The following is a 25,631-nucleotide window of genomic DNA, read 5'->3' as shown; positions in this document are numbered from 1 at the left end:
GAAAAAAATAAATTTAAAGGATATTTTGGGCAATGAAATGTGCCAGTAATTTTGAATGTCTTAGTGTCCACAAGGACAGAATTTGACGTGACCGTAGGTTCATTCTCCTTCTTATTTCTCTGGTATTCTCCCATGCATTTTATCCCCAGAACTCCCAAGACTTTGCCAGGAATTGCCAGACCTTCTGTGTTGTGCCAGGGGTTAAACATCAGGGAGATATGAGTAAGGAGCTATGTGTCACATCAACATTTTTCAAAAGAGATGCTCTCAGAGATCTCAGTACTGGGATTAGTTTTTCCTTTAGCTGTACAGTCAGCTTGTCTTAATTCATAGTGCTTTGAACCTAGGGAAGCATTTAACCTCTTCATTTTCAGTGCCAGCTGGAAGGAATGTATTTACAGAATTTCATCTTCATTGTAACATATGGCATGATATAAATAATTACTACACACACACTATCCTGCTGTATGGAAAGAAATAGAATTATAAAATAAACCTTCATGTTGAGTGATATGGATGTAACATTTAAAAAAAAAACAGTTTTACTTTTTTCTTGATTACAAAAGAAATAACCATTGGGAGAATTTCAGAAAAATACACACCCATAAAAGATCATTTGTAATTCTCCCACAAAAGGTGAATCACTGTTGACATTTCGGCATACTGTTATGTTCCTGTAGGCTATGTTCTGATCATATTCTGATCACATTATTCCTTGAATTTTTACCGTTCTTCCTATTCTCCCGCCCCCATTTGTAAATTGTAAATGAAACTTGGATGTGTGTTAGAGGTTTGGGAGATTACTACTAGTTTGATAGATGGCTTTGATAGATCAGGTTTTAATTTTTGTTATTGTCTTTATTTTAAAAAGGAGGAAATTGGCTTCCCTGGTGGCTCAGACGGTAAAAGTGTCTGCCTACAATGCAGGAGACCCGGGTTCGATCCCTGGGTGGGGAAGATCCCTGGAGAAGGAAATGGCAACCCACTCCAGTATTCTTGCCTGGAAAATCCCATGGGCGGAGGAGCCTGATAGGCTACAGTCCATGGGGTCACAAAGAGTCGGACACGACTGAGCGAGTTCACTTCACTTATTTTAAAAAAGAGTAGTTTCTCTTTTTTCTGTCGTCTTTGAAAACCAAGGTTTGCATTTTCGATTGGCAATACTCCCTATGAGATTTAGGGTTTAAAGTATCAGAAAAGAAATAGAGCATTGGCCATGCAGAGTGGGGGTAAGGTTGGTGGTGGGAGACCTGAGTTCTGGTTTCAACTCCTCCACCAACTCATGTGACTTTTGGCCTCTGGGCCTGTTTCCTTAGAGGACAAATGACACTTTCAGATTTAGCTCAATAAGCTAACCCCGTATTTGTCAGTTTGACGTTTGATGAGGGTGATCTTTGTTTGAAGCCGGCTTTTTCAAATGCGGATGGCTAGGATCACCCCTTGAGTTTTGGACTTGGTTGGTCTGGGGTGAGGCCTGAGAATTTACATCTCTAACAGGATGATCTGCAGATGATGCTGATTCTGCTGGACCACCCTGAGAACCAGATAGTAAGCTCCTTGGGGGCGAAACACTGTTGCAGCTGTCTTTGCATCCATCTGCCCCATGCCTAGGAATGTACCTGCCGGTAGGTGCCTAGTAAACATTGTTGAATTCTCTTATCAGTTTTCTGCTTGGGGAAACAACTTTCCGAAGCAGTCTAGATAAAAGAGCTCATCACCCATCATTTGGAACCATTAAATCTGTAATAAGAATAATAATAAGTCATGAAACCCCGATCTTCCAAGTGCAGGGAGAGCAAAAACTGTTCACTAGTAGGCAATTAAAATGCACATTAAACCTAATGAGTTACATTAAGTAACAACTCAGAGTACCTGCTTGAGAAACCACAAAGCTCCTCCAGTGCTTCATGGCTGCCTCCCTGAGACCTGTAAAAGGCAATTCATTTTCTACCACATTCAGATTCCAGTAAGGGGAAGGAAGTTCACTATTAATTATCCCAAGTACCAAGGCAGTGGCTAAAGCAAGCAGTGGTCCAGACTCCACCCCTCACCCCCCAAAAGGCAGACCTCCGCTCCTTAGCTCATTTTGACCAGTCTTCGACCACGTAGGTCTCCCTCTTATGACCGAGGAAACAAGAGAGAAGGGTGGTGAGAATGCGTTTATTAGCTAGGAGGTTCCAGCTGGCTGAACCATCCGTCAGAACTTGTTGATCTTCCTTGTGGCTACTTTGTGGGTAAAATAAATGTATCCTTTTCTTCTACTTCCATGTTAGAAACATAGGGTGCAGAGGACACCCATTTTTAAGGATGGAAATGGAAAAATATGTCAATAGTGAAATACAGACAGAGCAGGTGTTCCTGTGAGTGAGGCTTTTCAAGTGAGTTGTGGTGGAGACAGCTGTTCAAGCTTTTGAAATACTTTGGTAAAACCATTAAAGGAAAAAAATCACTTTTGGCACAAAAAACTCCCTTGTCCGCTGCTATCTGCCCTACCCTGGAGGCTATTTTCTTGCACGGGGGTGGGGGGCAGGGAGACACACACTTCCAGGAGAGCATCCTGAGATGAGAGTGTCCTGTGTGAACCTGGACCGGCGGTGGCAGCTCTTGGAGGTCCCCAGATGCCTGTGTTGCTCTCGATATAGGCCAGCCCTGAGCTCACACAGAGCTACGATCCATAGCTCTTCAAGTAGCACAACAGGCTTTTCACACCCCATTCATTGTGTCCTCGTCTGTAAAATAAAAATAAAGAATATACCCCTTGAATATGTGTGGTTGTGATGAGAAAAATAGGATCCTGGGCAGAGGAGGCCCAGTAGCTGGAGAAGATGGGCCCTGTTACGTCATAGTTGTTGGTTTCTGATAATTTTGATAATGAGTTATTCACAACCCTGGTTGTTCCCTAGGCGAGATCTGAAACCAGCCCCCAGACACGGAGGACACGGAGATGGAGGAAAAGAGGAAAACGCAGCAGATTGGTAGGCGGCAAATGTAATAAGCAAGGGAACTTACATAAGAGGCTTGTCTTAGACACTGCAAGAGGGGTAGCTCCTTGCACCCACCCGCCAGTACCTTCAAAATTATGTTTTTTTCAGGCCTGTGTTTCTGTTTTGAGGCTCTAACTGGGATCAGTCACATCTTTAGTCCAGACGGTCTCAGCAACTTACTGTCTCAAGGTTATGGTCCTTGCAAATGGCTCCCTAGGGGAGGGTGGGCAGAGTGTACATTCCAGGCACAAGGAGGGGTGAGAAGCCTCCAAGTGCCCATTCAGCTTGCAGGTCAACTGAAAGCCACGGCCTCTACATGACCTCCTCCCGTGGGAGTCTGGTGGGAAATTGGTATTTCAGGGCAATGGTTTCCGACTCTTCTGTTCCTGTGGACCTGCTCTATCAGCCGAGTATTGGAGGAACTTCTGAGTTCTTTGGAGCAGCAGTCCCCAACTTTTTTTGGCACCAGGGACCAGTTTCGTGGAAGACAATTTTTCCATAGACTGGAGGTAGGGAGATGGTTTGGGGATGATTCAAGCTTGTTACATTTATTGTGCACTTTTTCTATTATTATTAAATCAGTTTCAGTGCAGATCATCAGGCATTAGATCCTGGAGGTTCCCTACCCCTGCCTCGGAGAATGCTGCTCTGTGATTCTGACCCTGGAGGATGTGGCCCAAACATTCAGGGGAAATGTGGAGTGGAGGATGGCCTTCCCTGTGGCAGCCAAAGATTTCCTTGAGCCTAAAGGTCACTGGTCACCAGCAGGAAGAGAAATGAAACACAGGGGCTGCAGCTGCATTGATATCTCTTGTGCCAGACGAGGCCGTGTGCTGTTTTCCTCTATTTCCTTGGTGTCTCTCACAGCACCTGTGCATGGTAGGGGTTTGGTAAATATTTGCTGAATTGTTGACCTGCAGAGTGACAGGTCTGTAGGGGGGCGGGATGGTGAAAATGGAAGGCAGGATGGACTAATAGTAGTGCAGTGTAGACTGGACCCGGTGTGGGGGCAGAGACCTTTTCAAGGGTGGGTGCATGGACTGGTTTGGGTGCGGGTGCATGGGCAGTTACACAGAAGATGCAAGGTACAAGTGGTTATGATCCTTATTCTTATTGCTTGCTTGATTCTGCCTGGCTAGATTCACCTGAGAGCCACAATATAGTGAGGTCCTCCAACCTAGTTTGCAATTGTACATCCATGTTTGTCTCTCCCACTGGTTTTTTCTTGCCCCACTGCAAGGCAAGACACAGGATATGCTTGAGAGAAATTGGATTCCTAAGCCCAAAGTTGCCCAGCATACAAAGCTGTGGAGCTGTCGTATGGCAGGGGACTGACCTTATAACTGTCAGTACATTAAAGAAGGGGACTACAGAGGATGAGATGGTTGGATGGCACCACCGACTCAGTGGAGATGAGTTTGAGTAAACTCTGGGAGTTGGTGATGGACGGGAAGGCCTGGCGTGCTGTGGTCCATGGGGTTGCGAAGAGTCAGACACGACTGAGCGACTGAACTGAACTGAACCTGTAAAGCCATTGGAGAGCAAAGTTTTTGATAAGAATTAGGTGGTATCACTCCCATTTTACAGATGAAGAAACTGAAATTGAAGAAGTGGTTCAGCCACTTGCCCTTGGTCAGATAGTTATTGAGTTATTAAAACCAAGATTTAAATCCAGATCTTTTCTGACCCAAAATCCCGAGTCTTGCGGATATATCACTAGGTCAGGGATAAACAGAGACCCTTCCCTTGAGATCAGTTCAGTTCTTTTGGAGAGAAATAGAAATGAATAGAAAATAAACAATAAAAGATGTTAATTGATGATTTAGGAGCATAATGCATAGAATTTCATGTCAGATTATGTAGCAAGTAGACGATGAAGCCAGTAAGTACCGTTTAGTTCAGAGAGAACACTGTATAATCAGACCTGGAAGAGAGGCTTTGGGAGAGAGGCAAAAATGTCATAGGTGAACAGAGGGGATAACAGCAAGCTTTTCAGGTAAGAGGTATTAATAATAATAATTAAACCAATTGTTAAGCCAATTATTGTTTGCTTTCAGAGTAAGAGCTAATATTGTAAAATCTTCATTATCATGTCCTCCCAGACCATCGTAGCTAAAATAAAACTCCTGCTTCCCTGCAGTGCTCTTTATTGCCTTATCTTCAGCTTTATCACCATGACATTGCACTATATGTTTTTCATTTGTATAATATTGTCTGTCTCCGTCCACTAAAATGTCCACTCCCTGAGAGCAAGAACTCTGTTTTATTCCCTCTTGTTGCTTCACCATTTGTCAGATTCTGGTTTATAGTAATTGCTTGAGAGCTGATTGTAGAATGAATGAAGGGAGGAAAAAGCCTTAGAAAACGGGTTGCAAACTCAAACACAGAGCCAGTTAGGTAAAGCAGATGAATGAAACAAGTGGGGTTTCTTTCACGTAAGCTTAAGTTGTTGCATTTTTTGACCCATCCAAATCATGCTTTATGTGTGAAACATGTAGAAAGTTTTTACTCCCAGAAAGAAATGTACTTATCCTCAGTTTTCTTGAAACCAGGGGCCCTCTGCCACATTTTTGAAAGAGAGATAGGAGCCGGAAAACAATTTTGCTTTTTTTAAAAGCCCAACAGCCATCCATGTGTGATGATGAATGGCATCTGGTGCTAGACCTCAGGGTTGAGAAGTGTTAGGGTAGGTGAGGACTGTGTTAAAGCAAAGGGTGTGTGCTGCTCAGAAAGCTGTTGTCATCCATTTGTTTCATCCAGTTTTAGTCATTGGCAACTAATTCCAGTTAGAAAAATATTATAGGGATCTACACTGCCCAATCCAAATAGAACACTTGTTTGAGCTGGCGGTTGTTTTTTTGTTTTTTTTTCCTTCTGCTTATGACCTCTGTAGAAGAAAGACAACAACTTAAATATCCTATATATCTTTCTCTGAAGCCACTATGTAAGTGTTAACAGTATTTAGATTCCAAACCGAACAGGAAGCTGCCATTATATTATTTTGCTGACCATACATCCTAAAACAAAGACTGATTCAGCAGCTGGTCAAAATAGAAAGGATGCATTCACAAAGAATACATTTATTGATTATATTTGAGTTTTTTTTTTTTTTTTTAAGGGAAGGCACTTTAACTTTCAGAATGGCAGGTAGTTTAGGGGCTTGACTGCTGGTGACATTAGACAAAACCACTTAATGCTACTGATCTGTGTTCTCCCCAGGTGCAGAACAGGGCTGAAAAATTATGATTGCTTTGAGGGCATTCTTGAAAGGGAGAGTATTCCTGGAAATCTGAGGTTTAGTCAATTCTTAGTTGGGGGCTGGGGGAGGATACAGGTCCCTATCCTAAGTCACTGTTGATCTAAAGTCTCTGGTGTTCTTCTCTGCTCCTTGTCTTGCTTGTTCATCGTGTCAGCGGTCCCACTACTGAAGGCCCTTTTGCAGATGATGATTAATCAGATGTGGCTCTGGTGTTTAGGAAGTTTTAAATTCTGTTGAGGGGGAAAAAGATGGATTAACAGGATGTGGTAAGACAGGCATGCTTACATGGGATGGGGGAGGGAGACTTCACTGAAGAGGCTGAGTGGATGAGCTGGGTGTTGGAGGACCAACGGGTTGGGGGCCTGCAGAGATGTGGCAGAAGACGCAGGTGGCCAAAGTGTGCTTCAGGCAGTTCAGTGTAAGTAAAAGATTAGAGGTGACATAGTGTGCAAAGGATTTTTAATACCTCTCTTTTGAGTCAGGTACTTTCAGTCTGGGTAGATGAGCTTAGAACTTAAGGGGAAATAGGGAAAGGTAATTTAGGTTGTAAGGAAAATTGTTGACTATTTATGTTTACTGCAGGTAAAATGAGAAAGCAAGGCAGACTGAGTGACATTTTCCTCACCTGATGTTGGTAATGGAGGATATGTCACAATGAATTTCTAGTTACTTCTCACTGTTATCAAGGAGTTTGGTCCCCTGCAGTGAAACGAGAGAAAATGGGTTTGCTTTATTACAGTCAATGCACAGCTTCCATGCAAATGGGCATTTCTACCCACTGTGTCAGGCTCACTTTCCAAATGTTCAATGCCTTTTTGACTTTCGGACTGAGAGAGTGACCACTGGCTCCCGGATCGTCCTGTGGCTCAAGGGGAGAGTGGATACATCTTGGGATAAACTTAATTTAACTTGCTTGGCATGACCAGTTAGGAAGTTCTCAGATGTCTCACCCTAACACATAGGGTGTTTAGCTTTATGCCAAAGCATATGCTGTCGATTCTAGGTTTTCCCTTCTTTGGCTTCCTTTAGCTTTCAAAAGCTTCTCTGCAAAAACCACTTACCCAGCCTGCCATCTGCCATACTCCCCCACTTAAAAAAATCCATTTCTAATCCCCAGTTTCTTATATTTTCTAATTGTCCTTAACAGGAATGACCAGTTGACTATCAGAAGTGTTATTTGGAAGTAGGCTTTTTTTTAAGTTGAACTTTGCTTATTGAGAATTCTTGGTTGAGGAAAGTTTCCTGTGGTTGAAATTATTCATATTGTTGGTTATACATGGAGAAATAGTGACTGACAAGACAAGAAGTGAAAATTGGGGCCAGTCTATTGAAGGAATTGAATGCCACATGTATATAATAATAATATATAATAAAGGTAACAGTGATAATGATGATTCAGAGTTCTCTTGGATGTAGACAAAAAACAACTGCACTGAAACAAAATTCAAACCAACTGAAGCAAAAAGGAATTACTCGGACTAGTAAATCTTGGAATTCAGGCATGGCTAGATCCAGGGACTTAAATGATACCATTAGCACCTCTTACTGACACCTCATCATCTTGATATCCTCCTTCTGTGCCACACAAAAAAGGTAGTCATTAATCTCCTTCCCTTCATAGGGTTTCAGACTAATCCCTCATGGGGAAGGGGACTTCTTTCTTCCAGTGTTCTTATCTTACCCCTCAGAGAAGGATCTTGATTGGTCCTGATTAGACTCACATGTCTGTCTTGCTCCAATGAGTGTGCCCTGTGGTATGGCATACTTTGCTGAGGACAGTTCACGGGCCCATCTTTCTCCGACAGAAGAAGTAAACTTTACACACACATACACACACACACACACACACACACACACACACACACATATATATATATATATACTGGGCAAAAAATACAGTAACTCAAACTTCTAAACTGGCTGAAAGACTTTGGATATATTTGCTGGGGAGTAATGGGCTTCCTTGAAAGCTCAGTTGGTAAAGAATCCGCCTGCAATGCAGGAGACCCCAGTTTGATTCCTGGGTCAGGAAGATCCACTGGGGAAGGGATAGGCTACCCACTCCAGTGTTCTTGGGCTTCTCTTGTGGCTCAGCTGGTAAAGAATCTGCCTGCAGTGCAGGGAGACCTGGATTCGATCCCTGGGTTGGGAAGATCCCCTGGAGAAGTTGGGCTATACCCAACTCCAGTATTCTGGCCTGGAGAATTCCATGGACTGTATAGTCCATGGGGTCGCAAAAAATAGGACACGACTGAGCGACTTTCACTTTCAGAAAGTTATTAAGAACAAGTGCAGAGTATTTCAACCACTCTTTGGAAGTTCTGAGATATTTTGTAAGAGTTGGAAGACTTTCGTTATCCAAAATAAAGTCTTTGGGTAATGTGAAGCATTCCTTAAGTAGTGTGTTTCTAATCTTGCTTCACTTCTGTATCACTTCTCTAGTTCTGTGATTGTTGCTCCTGGTCTATGCCTACACACAGAGTAATTGAGTATGTATATAGTCGTGGCAGATACAACCTCTAGCTCCTCCAGCATCCCTGCAACCATATCTCTGCAATGTCATCACTTTTTGCATTGCTTTAGATGATGTGAGTGCTACCTTGAGAATCAGAGATGCTATATCCTTTTCCAAGAATATTTGCGTTCTTCCTCGAAAAGTACACAACTCATTTCTCAGTGAATTTTCAAAGAGTAAATACATCTATATTGTCACTCCCAGGTTAAGAGAGAGAATATTACCATTGCCCCCAAAACTACCTCTTGCACCCTCCCAGTGGTACTACATGTTCTCTTTCCCCAGTGGTGACCACTAACCTGATTTCTAACACCATATCTTTCTCATATTTGAAATATGTGAAATATATATGGAATTATATGTATGTACTCTTTTTGTTTCTTCTTAGGCACAATACTGTTTGAGAGATTCATCCACGATGTGGTATGTAGCAATAGTTTATTTTTGCTGCTGTATCGCAACCCACTCAGTTACATTTCACAGTTTATTCATCTGTTGATGTGTATTTGGGACATTTCCAGTTTAGGGTTACTGTGAATAATGCTTCTGTAATTTTTTGTGTGTGTTTTTTGGCACACGTATGAATGGGTTTTTGTTTGTTACACTCCTAAGACTGGATTTCTGGGACATGTATTCAAATTTAGGAGGGCCTTACAAAGAGATTTTCTAAGTGGTTGTACCAGTTTATGCCTCCATCATCAGTTTAGGAGTGTTTCGATTTCTCCAAATGCTTGTCCACACTTGGAACTGTCAGACTTTTAAATTGTAGCCATTATGGTGGGTGGGTAGTTGTGTCTCATTGTGGTCTCAGTTTGCCTTGGTGACTAATGATGTGCCTTGTTAGTATTTTTTTTTTTTGGTCACTTTTATTTAATCTTTTATAGTCCCTCTTCAAGTTTATTGCCTATTTTTCAGTTGGATTATCTGTTTTTATCAATTTGGGTTTTTAAAACAAATTCTGGTTTGTTTTAAATGGTATCTTTTAAAAACATCCTTTTCTGATGATTTGTTGTGGGTATATAGAAACACAGTTGATTTTTATATATCGACCTTATATCCAGTGATTTTGTTAAATTCACTTGTAAATCCTAGTAAGTCTGATCGGTAGATTATTATGACTTTTCCATAAACATAATTAAATTACATGCAAAAAGTTTTTACTCTTTGTTTTGCAGTCATTGTTGGCTTCCCAGATGGCTTAGTGGTAAAGAATCTGCCTGCAGTGCAGGAGATGCAGGTTCAGTTCCTGGGTGGGGAAGATCCCCTGGAGAAGGCAATGGCAACCCACTCGAGTATTCTTGCTTGGGAATTCCCATGGACAGAGGAGCCTGGTGGACCACAGTCCATTGGGTTGCAAAAGAGTTGGATATGACTGAGTGACTAAACAAACAGAATTGCTGCCTTTGTGCCTTTTATGTCTTTTTCTTGTCTGTTGCATTGGCTGAGACCTCTAATATAGTGGTGAATAGGAGTGGTCATAGTGGGCATCCTTGTCTCATTCCTAATCTCGGTGGGAAAATTTTTGAAGAGTCCCTATATGTGTTTTTAATATATCCCTTATCAAATTAAGCAAATTTCCTCACATTTACATTTTGCTCAGAGTATTTTCATGAATGGATGTTGGACTTGACAAGGTACATTACAGCAATGTTGCAGAAATGTCCACTCCCTTCTAAACTTCCCTCTTCTCCATATGACCTCATTGCATTGGGAGCTCTCTTTTCAAAATTTTATCCAACTTTTCTAGTTGTTCTGGGGGGTGTGTGTATGTTCTGCTATAAGACAGACCTCTAGTGTAGGATATGGTACATTCTGATTGTACTATTTTTGTCTTCCATCTACATAATATGAATAAAATCGTACCCTTAGGAATCTATCTTCTTATTTCTTTGACCTATATTTCTCCTGCCTGATGAGCCTTATGAATAGATCTTTCTTTTGTCAAGTCTTGCTGTCTCCAGAAGGGGAAATGTCTGTACACTCCACGTGTATGCACTGCAGAGTCATGAAAGAGATGGATCCCTTATTTTTCAAAAAAAAAAAAATTTATTTAATGTATTTGCTTTTGCCTGTGCTAGGTCTTGTTGCTATGCTTGGGCTTTCTCTAGCTGTGGTCCACACGCGTCTCACTGCGGTGGCTTCTCTAGTTGTAGACGACGGGCTCTATGGGCTAGAGCTTCTGTAGTTGTGGCGCCTGGGCTTAGTTGCTCTGTAGCAGAGGGACTCTTCCCAGACCAGGGACTGAACCCATGTTCCCTGCAATGGCAGGCAGACTCTTAGCCACTGGACTATCAGCGAAGTCCTGGACCCCATATTTAACTGCCTAGTTTTAGAGTATAAAGATACTGACTTTTACCTGTTCTAAAAATTAAAAAAAGAAGAAAGAAAAGACCCAAATCCCAAGGAGTGAAACTGACATCCTCTAAAAAAAGAAGCCAATTGGAGTGCTTTTCTTCTTGGTCCCCTAGGAACATGTCATCCCCTTCATCTCTCAGTCATCCCCTTCTTGTGCATAGAAGCTGGCAAAGCTTCTCTGTAACCCCTGTTTCTCCTCTGGTCGTCACACTATCTTTCATGTGAAATAAGACAATAATAAAATGTTACTTATGCAGTCCCTAGAGTCAGTAGTATTAGTCAGTAGTATTAGACACTACGATCTTAAAATCTGTACTTACAAAATGTAAGTCCTCTTGGGCACTTGGATCTGAAGACTTGCATTTTCACACTGGCTCTGTTAACTGACCAGGAAAGTGACATTCGAGTGTAATTCTGTCTCCCAGGCCTTGCTTCCAGCCTCTGAAAAATGAAGTGATCAGGCTTGTTCAGGGAACAGAAAAAAAGTTATGTGAAGGATCAAAGAGTAAATACTTTGGGCTCTGTGGGCCACTTCAATGCTGCTACAACTTCTCAGCCCCGCCCTTACAGTATGAAAGGAGCCAAGGCAATAAGTAAACAGGTGGGTGTTGGTAAAACTTTGTTTATGGCACAGAATATTGATTTTATGCAGTTTTCATGTGTCACAAAGTATTCTTCTTCTTTTAACTTTTTTCTACCATCTGAAAAGGTGAAAACCATTCTTAGCTCACAGACCATATGAAAACAGGCAGAAGGCTAGGTTTGTCCCAGGGGCCCTTGTTGGCTGACCCTTGAACTAGTTGATTGTCTGGGGAGGGGGCTACTCCCGAGCTCTGTGTTAGGCACTGATAGGCTAATCTTTAAAAAAGTTTTTTTTTTTTATTTTTCTGGCCAAACTAAATAAAAACCTCATGTGGAAGCCCTGGTTACCTCAGTTCCTGTTACCTGATGCATTGTGTTTGGCTTTCAACAAAAAATCACAAGCCATGCTAAGAGGCAATGAAAAAACACAATCTAGAAAGTCTTACTCTCTTCTTCTAGGTCAATTAAGAATAATAAAATACAAGATTTTATTTCCCTTTATTTCTTCCCTGATGCTTGCTCTTTAATTTGGTAGATCCAAGTTTCTGACCAATAACATTTTCCTCTGCCTGAAGAGCTTTTAGCATTTCTTGCCAGCAAGTCAGCTAGTGATGAACTCTCTCGGTATTTATTGTTTGAGAAAGTTTATTTTTCCTTCCCTTCTGAAGGATCATTTCACTAGATGTAGACTTCCAAGTTGGTGTTTTTTTCTCTCCCAATATTTTTAGTATTCAGTTGCACTCATGTTTGTGAGATTTCTGGTGAGAGGCCCCATGTAATTCTTATCCTTGTTTTTCCATAGCTAAGGTTTTTATTCTTGTTTCTCTCAAGATTTTTCCTTTGTCTTTCATCTTCTGCAGTGTGAATATGGTATGTCTCGGGGTACTGTTCTGTTTTAATGTGTGCTGATTGGTCTCTTATCTTTCTGGATCTGCGTTTTGTGTCAATCATTAACTTTGGAAAATTCTGTCAATATCCCTTTAAATATGTCTTCTTTCTCTTTTTTTTCCTCCTGGTACTGCAGTTATACTTATACCTTTTGATGTGTACCATAGTTTTTGTGTATTCTCTTCCATTAAAATTTTCTCTTCCCGCTCCCCCCCTGTTTTTTCCCCCACTTTTGGAAGTTTCTGTTGACCTCAAGCTCACTGAATCTTTCCCTGGCCATATAGAGTCCACTCGTGAGCCCATTGGAGGCATTCTTCACTTGTTGCAGTGTTTTTGACTTTTAGCATTTCCTTTTTAAGGGTTTTTGGAAGCATTTCTACCTCTCTGCTTTCATTATCATCTATTTTTCTGTTAGAACCTTTAGCATATTTGATCATAGTGATTTTAAATTTCTTGTCTGATAATATCAACTTCTGTGTCATATCTGGTTTTCACAACTGCTTGTCTCTCTAGATTGCGTGTTTTCCTTACTTCAGCATGGATCATGATTTTTTTTTTCTTGAAAGCCGAATATGATGAATCAGGTAATAGACACTGAGGTAACCAGGCCTTCCCCGTGAAGTTTTATTTAACTTGGCCAGGAGTTGGGCTATGCTTAATGTTTGTTGTAGTTGTAGCTGCTAGAAGCTTCAAATTCCCCTGGTCTTCTTGTTTTTGATTTCTCTTGACTTAACATTTCCCTATGACTCAATGGACATGAGTTTGAACAAACTCCAGGAGATAGTGAAGGACAGGGAAGCCTAGCTTGCTGCAATTCATGGGGTCGCAAAGCGTTGGACACAACTTAGCAACTGAATAACAGCAACGATGTTGTTGTCTTACACTTCAGAGAGTAAGTGTCTTGGAGGTCTTTGAGGTGTCATCTGCTGTTATCATATTGGAGCCTGTCAGTGTGGTGAGAGGGTGTAGTTGAGAAGCAATGTGCTATCTATCACCTTCCAGTGAAGAGCAAAAGCAGAGCAACTTCCCTTTAGTAAATGCAGCAACGTTTCTATTGCAGTGGAAAGAAGACCAAGAACTTGGTGGCTTAGGTGAGGCTGTCTCAAGATGAGGGACTTGCCTTCTTGTTGTTGTTCAGTCGCTAAGTCATGTCCGACTTTTTGCGACTCCATGGACTGCAGAACACCAGGCTTCTCTGTCCTTCACTGTCTCCTAGAGTTTGCTCAAACTCATCATGTCTGTTGAGTCAGTGATGTCATCCAACCATCTTATCCTCTGTCATCCCCTTCTCCTCCTGCCTTCAATCTTTCCCAGCATCAAGGTCTTTTTCCAGTGAATCAGCTCGTCCCATCAGGTGGCCAGAGTATTGGAACTTCAGCTTCAGTATCAGTCCATCCAATGAATATTCAGCATTGATCTCCTTTAGGACTGACAGGTTTGATCTCCTTGTTGTCCAAGAGACTCTCAAGAGTCTTCTCTGGCACCACAGTCTGAAAGCATCAATTCTTCGGCTCTCAGCCTTCTTTAAGGTTCAACTCACATCTGTACATGACTACTGGAGAAACCATAGCTTTGACTATATGGACCTTTGTTGGCACAGTGCCTTGCCTTCTGCTGGCTTCCATTTCTTCAGTGGATTTCTAACTGAGCCCATCAACTGAGACCATGAATGAAGCTTGAACAAGGAGAAGTTGTAAGATAGCCAATTCAGAAGGCAAGTTTGGCAGGAAAACCTTTTAGGTTTGGTGAGCAGAATTGACTTGCTTTCTTTTCCTTTTTGTTTTTCCTTCCTCCCTCCCTTCCTTCTTTCCTTTCTTCTCATTGAAATTTTGTGGTCATGAATCTAAACTGCAGCTTGTCAGCCTGGTGGTGTGATTTCCTCCCCACCTTACAGTGTTCACCTGCCCGATGTGAGCTTGGATATTCAGATATTGTGTGGCGGAGAGTTGGGTTCCACCAGTGTTGGAGTTTTGTCAGCAAATATGGCACAGAAAGGGGGACGTGAGGAAGTGGAGGCCATTTGCAAGAGAGTGATGACGAGTGAGTGAAATATTGGAGCCAGGGAGAGAAGAACGTGAAGGCAGAGTGAGGAGCAGTAAGGATGGTGCCAAAGGTGTGGTTGAAATGGATGGAATGTCTAAGGATGAGGAATGTTTGCTGGGAATGTAGAGTAGGTGATCTGAAAAGAGGGGCAGTGGGAAGAGGGTGCCCTCTTGGTTTGTACTGGGACTTGAAATGTTACAGTCACCAGGGATGGCAAGATTCAGCATGTGGCCATGTGAGATGGTCACTGAGGAGGAGGAAGGGAAAGAGTTCAGATGAGGGAAGAGAAGGGCAGACAAACCAGCTCTGGCTCTTAACATTAAAGTCGCTGAGTTGACCAAGGGATGGAGAAAACCTCTGAGACCTGCAAGCTGGAATCTTCAGGAAATGCAAAGGCTTAACAGGAGAGGATGGGTGGCCTCACGCCTTAACAATGGCATGGCTGATGGTCTGAGTGTTGCAAGAGAAGTTTGGGTAGAGCGACAGGAGGGAAATCACTGAAGCAAGAGTGGAGAACAAGGAGGATGCTTGCCTTCCTTCCTGGTCTTGAGATAGGTAGGGTGAGGACCACTACGTGCAGGGCAGGGGATGTTTTGAGGGGAGCCAGATTGCCATGAGGGTCACAGAAGGTTCGAGTTCAGAGAGGAGGTGGAAGGACATAGCGGGTATACTGTTAACAGAAGAAAAGTTCAAAAGGCAAGAGGAGTCAGCTAAGAATTGGCAGGGTCTGCACTGTCCAGAGCTGTGTGGAGTTCACAGCCCCTGGTAAGAGAGGATGCCCTCAACTCCAAGCACAGATTATAGTAACAGAACCAGAGGCATGTCACATGGCCAAGCGCAACCTGCTCTGTGAAGAACTTTCCACTTCTCCCTCCCAGCTTTTTAGGACTTGTATTTAATATAAGGAATGCAAAAATATTTTTCTTTATAAGCAGCTTTGGTTGATTAGTTTGTTTAGGCTGTCAGGCAGCTGAGCAATTTAGGATTGTATTTATGTATATGCCTTCAGGTAGGGTTGATAAGGGGACATCCGCTTCACTGATGTCATTAAGAAAGAGCCACTAATTAGTTGGGAACCTGCTATGTACCAGTTGTATCATGTACCAGAAGTACCTGCTACTGAGCATGCTGTAATTAGTCTATGTGTGCTAAATACTGTATATTTAAGTATATACTGAAATTTTGTGTATTTAAAAATTTTTGTTTTCAATACTTTGTATCAGTGATTTCACTGGAGACCAAGCTGACTTGTTGGAGAAAGTTTGTGGGCCTTGAAGTCTGTGGGATTTAAATTCTAGATTCTTGACTGACAGGCTGTTTACCTTTGGGCAAGTGGCCTATGTTCTTGAGCGTCAGTGTTCTCATCTGTAGTGTGGGAGTGATAACATCCACGTGTTAGAGTTGCCGTGAGTCATTGCCTAAGTGATTCTAATGAGCAGGCAAAGTGGAGACCCACTGGTACAGGTGAGATTAGCCCTGCGATTTCTTTGGAAGGAATGATGCTAAAGCTGAAACTCCAGTACTTTGGCCACCTCACTCGAAGAGTTGACTCATTGGAAGACTCTGATGCTGGGAGGGACTGGGGGCAAGAGGAGAAGGGGATGACAGAGGATGAGATGGCTGGATGGCATCGCTGACTCGATGGACGTGGGTCTCAGTGAACTCCGGGAGTTGGTGATGGACAGGGAAGCCTGGCGTGCTGTGATTCATGGGGTCGCAAAGAGTTGGACACGACTGAGCGACTGATCTGATCTGATCTGATGGAAGAGGAAACCAAGGCTCAACGAGGCTAAATAAGCATAGAAATACGTTGTTTATGGTTGCACGGCTCTTAAGTAGTGTGGCCAGGACTGAGAGCCAGTTCTTTGACTCCAGGATCCTAGCTTTATCCATCACAGTGAGTTTCTGGCAGAATTCAAGGGAAGTTAAAGAAGCCCTACCTTAGCATGGCTGCCCAGCGAGTCAGCAGCATGGGGCAGGATGGGAGTGATCAGGTGAAGAGAAGGCAGACTCCATGGGATCTAAGTCACTAGTTCCCAAATCTGACTGTGCCTCCAAATCACCGGAGGGACGTTTTCATTTATAAGTCTCCAGGGACATCCTTTGAGTTGTAGTGCTGGAGAAGACTCTATAGAGAGTCCCTTGGACTGCAAAAAGCTCAAAGCAGTCAATCCTAAAGGAAATCAACGCTGAATATTCATTGGAAGGCTGAAGCTGAAGCTCCAATGTGTTGGCCACCTGATGCAAACAGCTGACTCATTGGAAAAGACCCTGATGCTGGGAACGATCGAGGGCAAGAGGAGAAGCGAGCAGCAGAGATGAAATGGTTAGATAGCATCACCAACTCAGTAAACTCTGGGAGATGGTGAAGGACAGGGAAGCCTGGTGTGCTGCAGTCCGTGGGGTCAGAAAGAGTTGGACACAATTTAGCGACTGAACAACAACAAAGGGACTGTCCTAGGCCTACAGGATTAGAATTTCTGGAGCATGGGAACCAGGAACATGTATCTTTATCACCGCTCTCCCCCCCCCCTCCCCCTCCCAACCTGGTGATTCTGAGGCTGCTTATCTTGTTCAGGTCCTTGAATCAGCTCTTGGGAATCCTTAAGTTCTAACTGAAGCCCTAAAATGACTTCCTTAAAATGAAGTCCCAAGTGACTACAGCCTAGTAAAATCCTGGGTACCTGGCATGCCAGCAAGATTGACCCCTAAGGGTTGAACTATAGCCTATAGCCCCTTGTTTTCAGATCTTTGGTGCATTACTTGAAACAGACACTCAAGCCGTCATGGAGTAGCTGAACTCTGAGTATATAGGAGACATCAAGTTGGCAGACTCTGCAGTAACAGAAAGCGTTGTTTGTTCTTAAGAGCTGTTGCTCTTCCTTCTTCCCCCTTGAGGTTCCTGCCCACTCAGTCAGATTAGAGCTGTATAAACAAGATTGTACTACCGAGCTAGCACACATCTTGTAATTTTTTTTTTTCTCTAAAGTGCTCAACATTGCTGATGTCAGAAAAGAAATCCATTGGATTTTAATGGGCCGAGGCAAACAATATGAATTGGATATAATATGGGGGAGAGGAAATAACATCAACAGGAGTTCTTATTTGGCAGCATAAATATTTAGACTATATCACAAGCAGGGTTTGATGACCTCTTCTACAAGGTCTTTCCCTGAATAGGGCTCTGAGGGCTGGGCGTTTAGGGGTGGTGGGCACCATATTTCAGGCTTCTTGCTGCTTGTGATGCTGGTTTTAGTGGTGGTGCAGTATAAATGGCAGCCCACTCCAGTGCTCTTGCCTGAAGAATCCCAGGAACGGGGGAGCCTGGTGGGCTGCCGTCTATGGGGTCGCACAGAGACGGACACGACTGAGCGACTTGACTTTCACTTTTCACTTTCATGCATTGGAGAAGGAAATGGCAACCCACTCCAGTGTTCTTGCCTGGAGAATCCCAGGGACAGGGGAGCCTGGTGGGCTGCCGTCTATGGGGTCGCACAGAGTGGGACACGACTGAAGCAACTTAGCAGCAGCAGCAGCAGCAGTATAACTGTAGTGGTCTGCTGTTTAGTTGAGCATCAGGATCACCGGAGAAGCTTGGGAGACTGCTGGTGGCTCCATCTCAGATACTCCGAGGACCTGCTGTGGGGGAAGGCTTTCTCCAGCGATTCTGGTGTCATTAGTCGGGCAGTTTCACTTGGCCAAGCACTGGTCAAAAACAAGACTGCTGGTCAGTTGCTACAATTCATTCTTTGCCAAGGAAATTTGTGTGGCTTGTTTTATTCCTTCTTCAATAGCAACCCCTGCAAAGTACAGGATTCTCTGCTTCCAGGCAAAGACCCGAAAGTGTAGGGTGAAGGAATCAATTGCCAAAGGCCACACACACAACAGCCTTGATGTGGCCAGAGCTGAGACGCAATTCCTGGTATGACTTTACAGCTCCTCCCTTTCCCACATCATCGAGGTCCTTCCTACCTGCCCTGCTCAGCATCAGTGTCTGCTGACCCCTAGGCCACGCTTGCTCTAGAGAGGCCAGCGTACAATGGAAAACAGCTGGCACTGGTTGTAACTGAAGCTACAAATGCATTGTATGTTTGGAATGAATTGCAGTCCTGACTTTCAGAAGATTTACTAATTAGAGTTTGAGTCACAGATGTTCAGTTGTTTTATTATTCACAGGGTCTCTCCTCATATACTTTCTACCCTCCCACATATTCCCTCTGATCTAAATTGCGCATGGATTCCAAAAGTGTATTCCTGAGTTAGGGCGGGCCCATATCAATAAGGAGAAGGCAATGGCACCCCACTCCAGTACTCTTGCCTGGAAAATCCCATGGATGGAGGAGCCTGGTAGGCTGCAGTCCATGGGGTTGCTAAGAGTCAGACACGACTGAGCGACTTCACTTTCACTTTTCACTTTCATGCATTGGAGAAGGAAATGGCAACCCACTCCAGTGTTCTTACCTGGAGAATCCCAGGGACGGGGGAGCCTGGTGGGCTGCCGTCTATGGGGTCACACAGAGTCGGACACGACTGAAGTGACTTAGCAGCAGCAGCATATCAATAAACCTTGGGGAAAGTCTTCATGTGTGATTCCATCCATGGGTCTTTGTGGATAAAGAACCTTCTTTGCTGAGCAGTTTTAATGGCTTGTTAACCAGATGAGTGTTCTTGATGGGATATACTGCATCTTAGTGAAATCTTACCAGTGCTGTCATTCATTTAAAAATATTTAAGTACCTTCTAGATGTCAGGAATTAGAGGGGTCAACCCCACTGACAAAGACTCTGCTCAGGCAGAACTGCCTTTCTAGCAGTGGTGATCCTTGATAGACAAGTGAGCAAAGTCATATGAATTCAGATAGTTGCAAATCCCTGTGATTTCAGTCTCCACATTTGACTGACTCCCACTTAATCTCCTTGACATCACATCACCGTTATGTTTTTTTTTTTTTCCTTTCGAGTGTCTGCCAGTTCTGTGGCTTCAGATGTCCATACCTGTGTTGTGACCCAGGCTGGAAGGACCTCTTCTGCCTCCCCGACTCCTCCTGTTCATCCTTCTGATTGTAGTTGTCACCTCTTCCTGGTCTGTGCGGTCGTAACTGAGCACCCACACATTACAATTTCCTACATTTCTGGACATGTCACCCCTCCTGGACTCTGAACATTTTAAAGAGGGACCATTTGTGTCTGATTTATCTTTATATCTCCAGAACGAAGCATGAAATTTTGTGCCATTGGATGGATGCTCAGTGTTTGCGCCAAGATTAAATGTTGAGTCCTACGGCACCTAGTGGCGGGTGCTGGTATTACAGGAATTGCTTCGTGGGGAGGGGAGCTAAGTCTGGGAGAGGGCACGCTAGCCTATCAGTTGGGTGATTTTTTGAGTTCAGCATGAATATGGCCATGATTAGAGGCGACGAGCTAATACATAGGTAGTGGTGATGGAAGAGAGGCAGCATGGGACATTCTGTGAGTCTCTGAAGAAAAGTTAGAAAGTTGAAGTTCTGAGTTTCTAAGGCGGAACTGGAATCCTAAGGACGTGTAGCTGATGTCCGGTTCAGATCAGATCAGATCAGTCGCTCAGTCATGTCCGACTCTTTGCGACCCCATGAATCGCAGCATGCCAGGCCTCCCTGTCCATCACCAACTCCCGGAGTTCACTCCTACTCATGTCTATCGACTCAGTGATGCCATCCGGCCATCTCATCCTCTGTCGTCCCTTTCTCCTCTTGCCCTCAATCCCTCCCAGCATCAGAGTCTTTTCCAATGAGTCAACTCTTCGCATGAGGTGGCCAAAGTACTGGACTTTCAGCTTTAGCATCATTCCTTCCAAAGAAATCCCAGGGCTGATCTCCTTCAGAATGGACTGGTTGGATCTCCTTGCAGTCCAAGGGACTCTCAAGAGTCTTCTCCAACACCACAGTTCAAAGGCATCAATTCTTCGGCGCTCAGCCTTCTTCACAGTCCAACTCTCACATCCATACATGACCACAGGAAAAACCATAGCCTTGACTAGACGAACCTTTGTTGGCAAAGTAATGTCTCTGCTTTTGAATATGCTGTCTAGGTTGGTCATAACTTTCCTTCCAAGGAGTAAGTGTCTTTTAATTTCATGGCTGCAGTCACCATCTGCAGTGATTTTGGAGCCCAGAAAAATAAAGCCTGACACTGTTTCCACTGTTTCCCCATCTATTTCCCATGAAGTGATGGGGCCGGATGCCATGATCTTCGTTTTCTGAATGTTGAGCTTTAAGCCAACTTTTTCACTCTCCGCTTTCACCTTCATCAAGAGGCTTTTTAGTTTGACCTGGTTCCAGCAGCTAGGTAGTTGCAGATCAGGTGAGGCATCCAGGCTTCTCTGTTTAGAGGGCTTTCAACTATGGTGGGGCTGTGGTTTGTGACAGATAAGAAAACAAAGGCACAGAGAGGTAAAATAACTCACCCCAATCACTCAGCTAGGTGTGGAGCCTGGATTCAGACTTAGATCTGTCCAGTGACAGAGGCCAGCTCGTCACCACTAAGCTAGCATGTCTCTCTTTGGAGATCGTGAAGTGCATGGTGGTAACTCATTTGCCCTTTTTCTCTTTTATTAGCTGAAAATGAGTGTAGAAAAATATTATTATTGACATGTTTTCTTTCTATTGCATGTAGTTGGGTTTTTTTTCAGAAAAACATTCACGAATGTTACAAATTGCTGTGTTTATATACGAGTGTATTTAAGTAACATAAAGAAGGTTTTGTTTTTCTCCACCACTAAATTTAAAAGACTCTTACTTCATTTTATTTAAAAGTAAATTTTATGCTATACTGTAATAAATGAGAACCTAGTTCTTTAATTTTAGGAACTCCAGCTCTATAGTCAGCGATTTAATTAGAACATCCTTACCTACACCTTTCACATCTTGTACTGTCTAACATCTGTTGACATATAGACTAGAAAGTGCTTGCATCACTATTTTAGAAATGATTCTTTCTAGACATAGGAAAGTTAAATGACTTGTCTGAATTTTAAAATGAGTTGATAGGGAATCCAAAAATAGAAGCTTTTCTACTACATATTAGACTCACTAAAGTTCCAAACTAGAGGCTATTTGCATTCACTGAGCAGTCTGAAGTCCAGAGCCTGGTTCACCAGCCGGTTTTAATACATAGGGCTGTTGCTGTTGGGGGTAAGGAGTGGCCAGGGAAAGGCGGAAGGAGGGCTGACACCTTTGTTTTCAGGTCATTTCCAATCTTGCTATTATTGCACAGTTTTTTGGGGCAGAGAGAGAGGGAGGGAGATAATATGCTCATCATAGTGAAAGTGTTCATTTTGAAGTAAAGCGATAGAAACCCACGATGGGTCTGTTACATAGGTAAATGAGATACATAAATAGATTTAGTTTTTGTTTTTAATGCTCAGTCATGTTCTGTGTTCAGATAAAAGAGTAAGTAAGTAGTTGTTTAAACATGAAACTGCGTGTTGTTCATTTAACTGTAAGAGTGACTGATTAGAATAATAATGAGTGTTTCCATGTAGTACAATATTCATAGAAATACTGACATTATAGTGGGTAGAGATAATAGAATGATGTTCTTTATCTCTGCTTGTAATCTAACTGTTAAAATGCAGACTAATTCATAAATGAAGAAGAAAACAAGCAACATTATTCAAATGAGATACTTGGGGCAATTAAATTCTTCACATAAATTGCAAATTCCTGTCTCTTCCCCATCTTCTGCCCAAATTTGTTTTTATGGGATGACCTTTGGTACCAACTTATTTTTGTAATAAATGTTTCCTGAGTTTATATTTTAAATTGAAATGGCCTTTTCTGTCAAGTATGGTATTTATAAAAGTTTTCTTTGATGAAAAGCCTATGAATTTTGTGCAAACAACCCAGGCAGGGTCTTAGATTAGCAATAACATTTGTATAGGACTTTTATGGCTTGATACGATACTTTACACTCGATTTATTTGACCCTTACCTGTGAATACGCAGTGAAATTCACATTTTACTGATGAGAGCAATGTAGGGAAGGTGACTTGGCATGCTTCTGGGCACTAGTGGGCATTCAGCATGTTTGCTTTAAAAGAAAGTTAGCAAAGGAAACCAGTAGGGTATTTAACTTGTTCGAAGTCACCCAGTAAATAGTGCATCATACCAAGAACTGAATTTGCTTCTTTAACTAAAAAATTCCATATGCTCTCATTGTCTACTGCTGTCTTTTCAGGCTGTTTAAAAATAAAAAAAAGGCCAAATTAAAAATATTTATTTTTCTTAATTGAGATGAAATTTGCATAACTTAAAATTAATTTTAAGGTGTACATTTCAGTGGCATTAAGTGCATTCACAGGGTTCTGCAGCCCTTGCCTCTATCTAGTTCAAAAATGTTTCCATCATCCCCAAAGAGACCCTACATCCATTAGACATCCAATCCATTTCCTCCTCCCCTCAACTGCTGGTAACAAGAATCTGCTGTCTTTGTGGTTTCCCTATGCTAGATATTTCATGTAAATGAAATAGGGACTGTCTTAGTCCCTTCAGGCTGCTATAATAGAATACCATAGACCCGGTGACCTATGAACAACAGAAATTTATTTCTCACAGTTCTAGAGACTGGGAAGTCCAAGATCAAGGCTTAAGTAGATTTGATGTGTGATGAGAAATCAATTCCCTCTTCATGGATGGCTTTCTTCTGCTTGGGTCCTCACTTAGTGGAAAGGAACACTCTGGGATCTCTTTGATCAGGACACAAATCCCATCACACTCTCTACCTCTTAGTTCTACCAGATTTGGGATTAGGATTTCAGCGTATAAATTTTAGAGGGACATAAATATTCAGTCCATCTCAGTAACCTTTTTTGTCTGATTTCTTTTACTTAGCATAATGTTTTCAAGGCTGTTCTACGTTGTAGACTGTATCAGTACTTTATTACTTTGGATGGCTGAACTATATTCCATTGTAGAGACAGACCATATTTTGTTTAGCCATTCATCAGTTGAGGGATGTAGAGTTGTTTCCATTTTTCAGTGGATAGTGCTGTTCTGAACATACGTGTTCAAATATTGGTTTGAATGCCTGCTTTTAGCTCTTATGAGTGGAATTTCCAGGTTATATGGTAGATTCTATATTAGACTTTTTGAGGAACTAACAAAATGTTTTCCATAGTGACCGAACCATTTTACATTCCTATCAACACTGTACAAGGGTTCTGATTTCCCTACATCCTTGCCAATGCTTGTTTGAGTTAAAAAATTATTATAACCATGCTGGTGTGTGTAAGTAGTATCTCCTAGTGGTGTTGGTTTGCATTTTCTTTGTAAAATATTCATATTTTAATACCTAGAATTAATCATGAGATTTGATAAGACAAAATAAACATCCAAATGATTGACTTCATCTATCTCCAGGAGATTTTTTAAGATTGCTATCTGATCACCCTTAAAATGTATGATTCTGAGCTGAAAACAAAGCACGCAAACCATGTGGCTTTGGAATGAGAAGCATGTATGTGGATAATCAGACAACAATTACCCCTGACTTGAAAAAAATACCAGTTAAACTAAGGAGGAGCCAAAAGCAATTACATCATGTTTCATTTCCATGCCACCTGCCAACAGATACTTAGTTCTTTGTGTGGCAAAGTTTTCTTTACGTAATTCTTTCCTGTCTTAATGATCTATTCATTTATTTTTGCAGTGTGAGTGAAGACACCCAGGATGGCTCAGGGATCCGGGGATCAGAGAGCAGTGGGGATCGCGGACCCAGAGGAGAGTTCTCCAAATATGATAGTCTACCGCAAAGTAAGGCATCTGGTTCAACGCTGGGGGTGCTGCTGCATGTCTGTAATCTGTGGGGTTGATGGTTGATGGGCGGCTCGACAAATGTTTTCTGCCTAAATGGCCTTGACTGATAATTGAACATAATTTCCTTCTCAGACCCTCTGATTCCCCAAGTTTAAAATTCAAGGAAGCTAGGCTGGTATCGAACATTTGAAAAACATTATGTGGCTTAGTTTTCTTTAAACCAAAGAGTACCTAAAAGTGCAGATGGACATGTATTGTCCTTTCGTGTAAAGGCCTTTGTGTAACATTAATTAATCAAATGTTCTTCAAACCTATAGTACTCATAAGATCTGTTCTGAATGCTAAAAATGCTAAAATGCTAAAAGGACACAGAGGTGTGTTTGTATTTGGTGCTTTACAGCTGATAGGAGACGTAAGATGTATGCAGATCACTGTTATAGAGTCTAAGTGTTTATTTCTGAAAGAGAAGTGCAGGTAGAGTGTTCCATAATCTCAGAGGAGGTGGCCAATTACTTCCAACCTCAGAGATCTGGCATGGGCTGTGGAGGAGAGGCCTTTGAACTCAGTTTTAAAGGCTCCACAGGATTCCTTTACGTGGAAAGCAGAAGGGTAGAGCAATATTCTAGGCAATGAATGAAATGCTTTTGCAAAGGCAAAGAGCGGGAGTCAGTGAAGGGCAACCAGAACCGGTTAGCTTGGGCAAAGGATGACTTGCAAGTAATTGGAGTAAATGGAGGTGAGACTTAGAGCAGAGTCTGGATGGAGCCAAATTTTAGAATTTAATCATAAAAACTTTAGTGCCAGGAGTTGTACAAACAATGTTTTTTGGGGGTTATGATCCTTGCCCCGGTGTGGCTCTTATCCCCAAGTGGACTATCATCAAGGGTGGATTGGAGGCTTTCACAGGGGTGGCGGGGTTGCTTCTATATCCCCCCTTGGAAATGAGCAGGACTGAGCAGGAGGTTTAAAGAGTCTGAATTAACAAAAACTTGGAAACAGAATGAATATAAAATCATAAGGTGAATGGAGAGTCAAAGATGACTGGGTTTTTGCCCTTGGGTGATAGAAGGGCATCAGTGCTGTTAATTCAAATAGAAATATTTGGAAGCATATGTTTTAAAAGAAGGAAAGGTGGCACATTGGTTTTACTTGTGCATTGCTGAATTTGAGAAAATAGTTGCTGTTTCTCATATACCATTTTGATGTTTGCATGTT

At 42.4% G+C, this 25,631-nt stretch overlaps 1 protein-coding gene and 1 non-coding gene across 13 annotated transcripts in view; both read left to right on the top strand.

Annotated features, from left to right (window-relative positions):
- RGS6 (regulator of G protein signaling 6) overlaps nt 1-25,631 on the top strand; it is a 618,392-nt gene that overhangs the window by 2,945 nt on the left and 589,816 nt on the right. For 11 of the 12 annotated variants that reach the window (XM_070377601.1, XM_005893831.2, XM_070377599.1 and 8 more), the window contains exon 2: nt 24,310-24,413. In XM_070377601.1, the coding sequence (XP_070233702.1) occupies nt 24,330-24,413 (84 nt within the window). In that variant the 5' untranslated portion in view covers nt 24,310-24,329. Of the gene's footprint in view, nt 1-24,309; nt 24,414-25,631 lie in introns of those variants that run through there. The other variant, XM_070377604.1, reaches the window with a different exon arrangement.
- Nucleotides 885-957, top strand: TRNAC-ACA (transfer RNA cysteine (anticodon ACA)). Its single transcript has one exon. It is a non-coding gene; the product is annotated as a tRNA-Cys (tRNA).

Source organism: Bos mutus, chromosome 10 (assembly GCF_027580195.1).
Source record: "Bos mutus isolate GX-2022 chromosome 10, NWIPB_WYAK_1.1, whole genome shotgun sequence".
NCBI classification, from domain to species: Eukaryota; Metazoa; Chordata; class Mammalia; order Artiodactyla; family Bovidae; genus Bos; species Bos mutus.
Note: the sequence above shows the minus strand (reverse complement) of the source record. Positions and strands in the feature narration are given on the sequence as shown.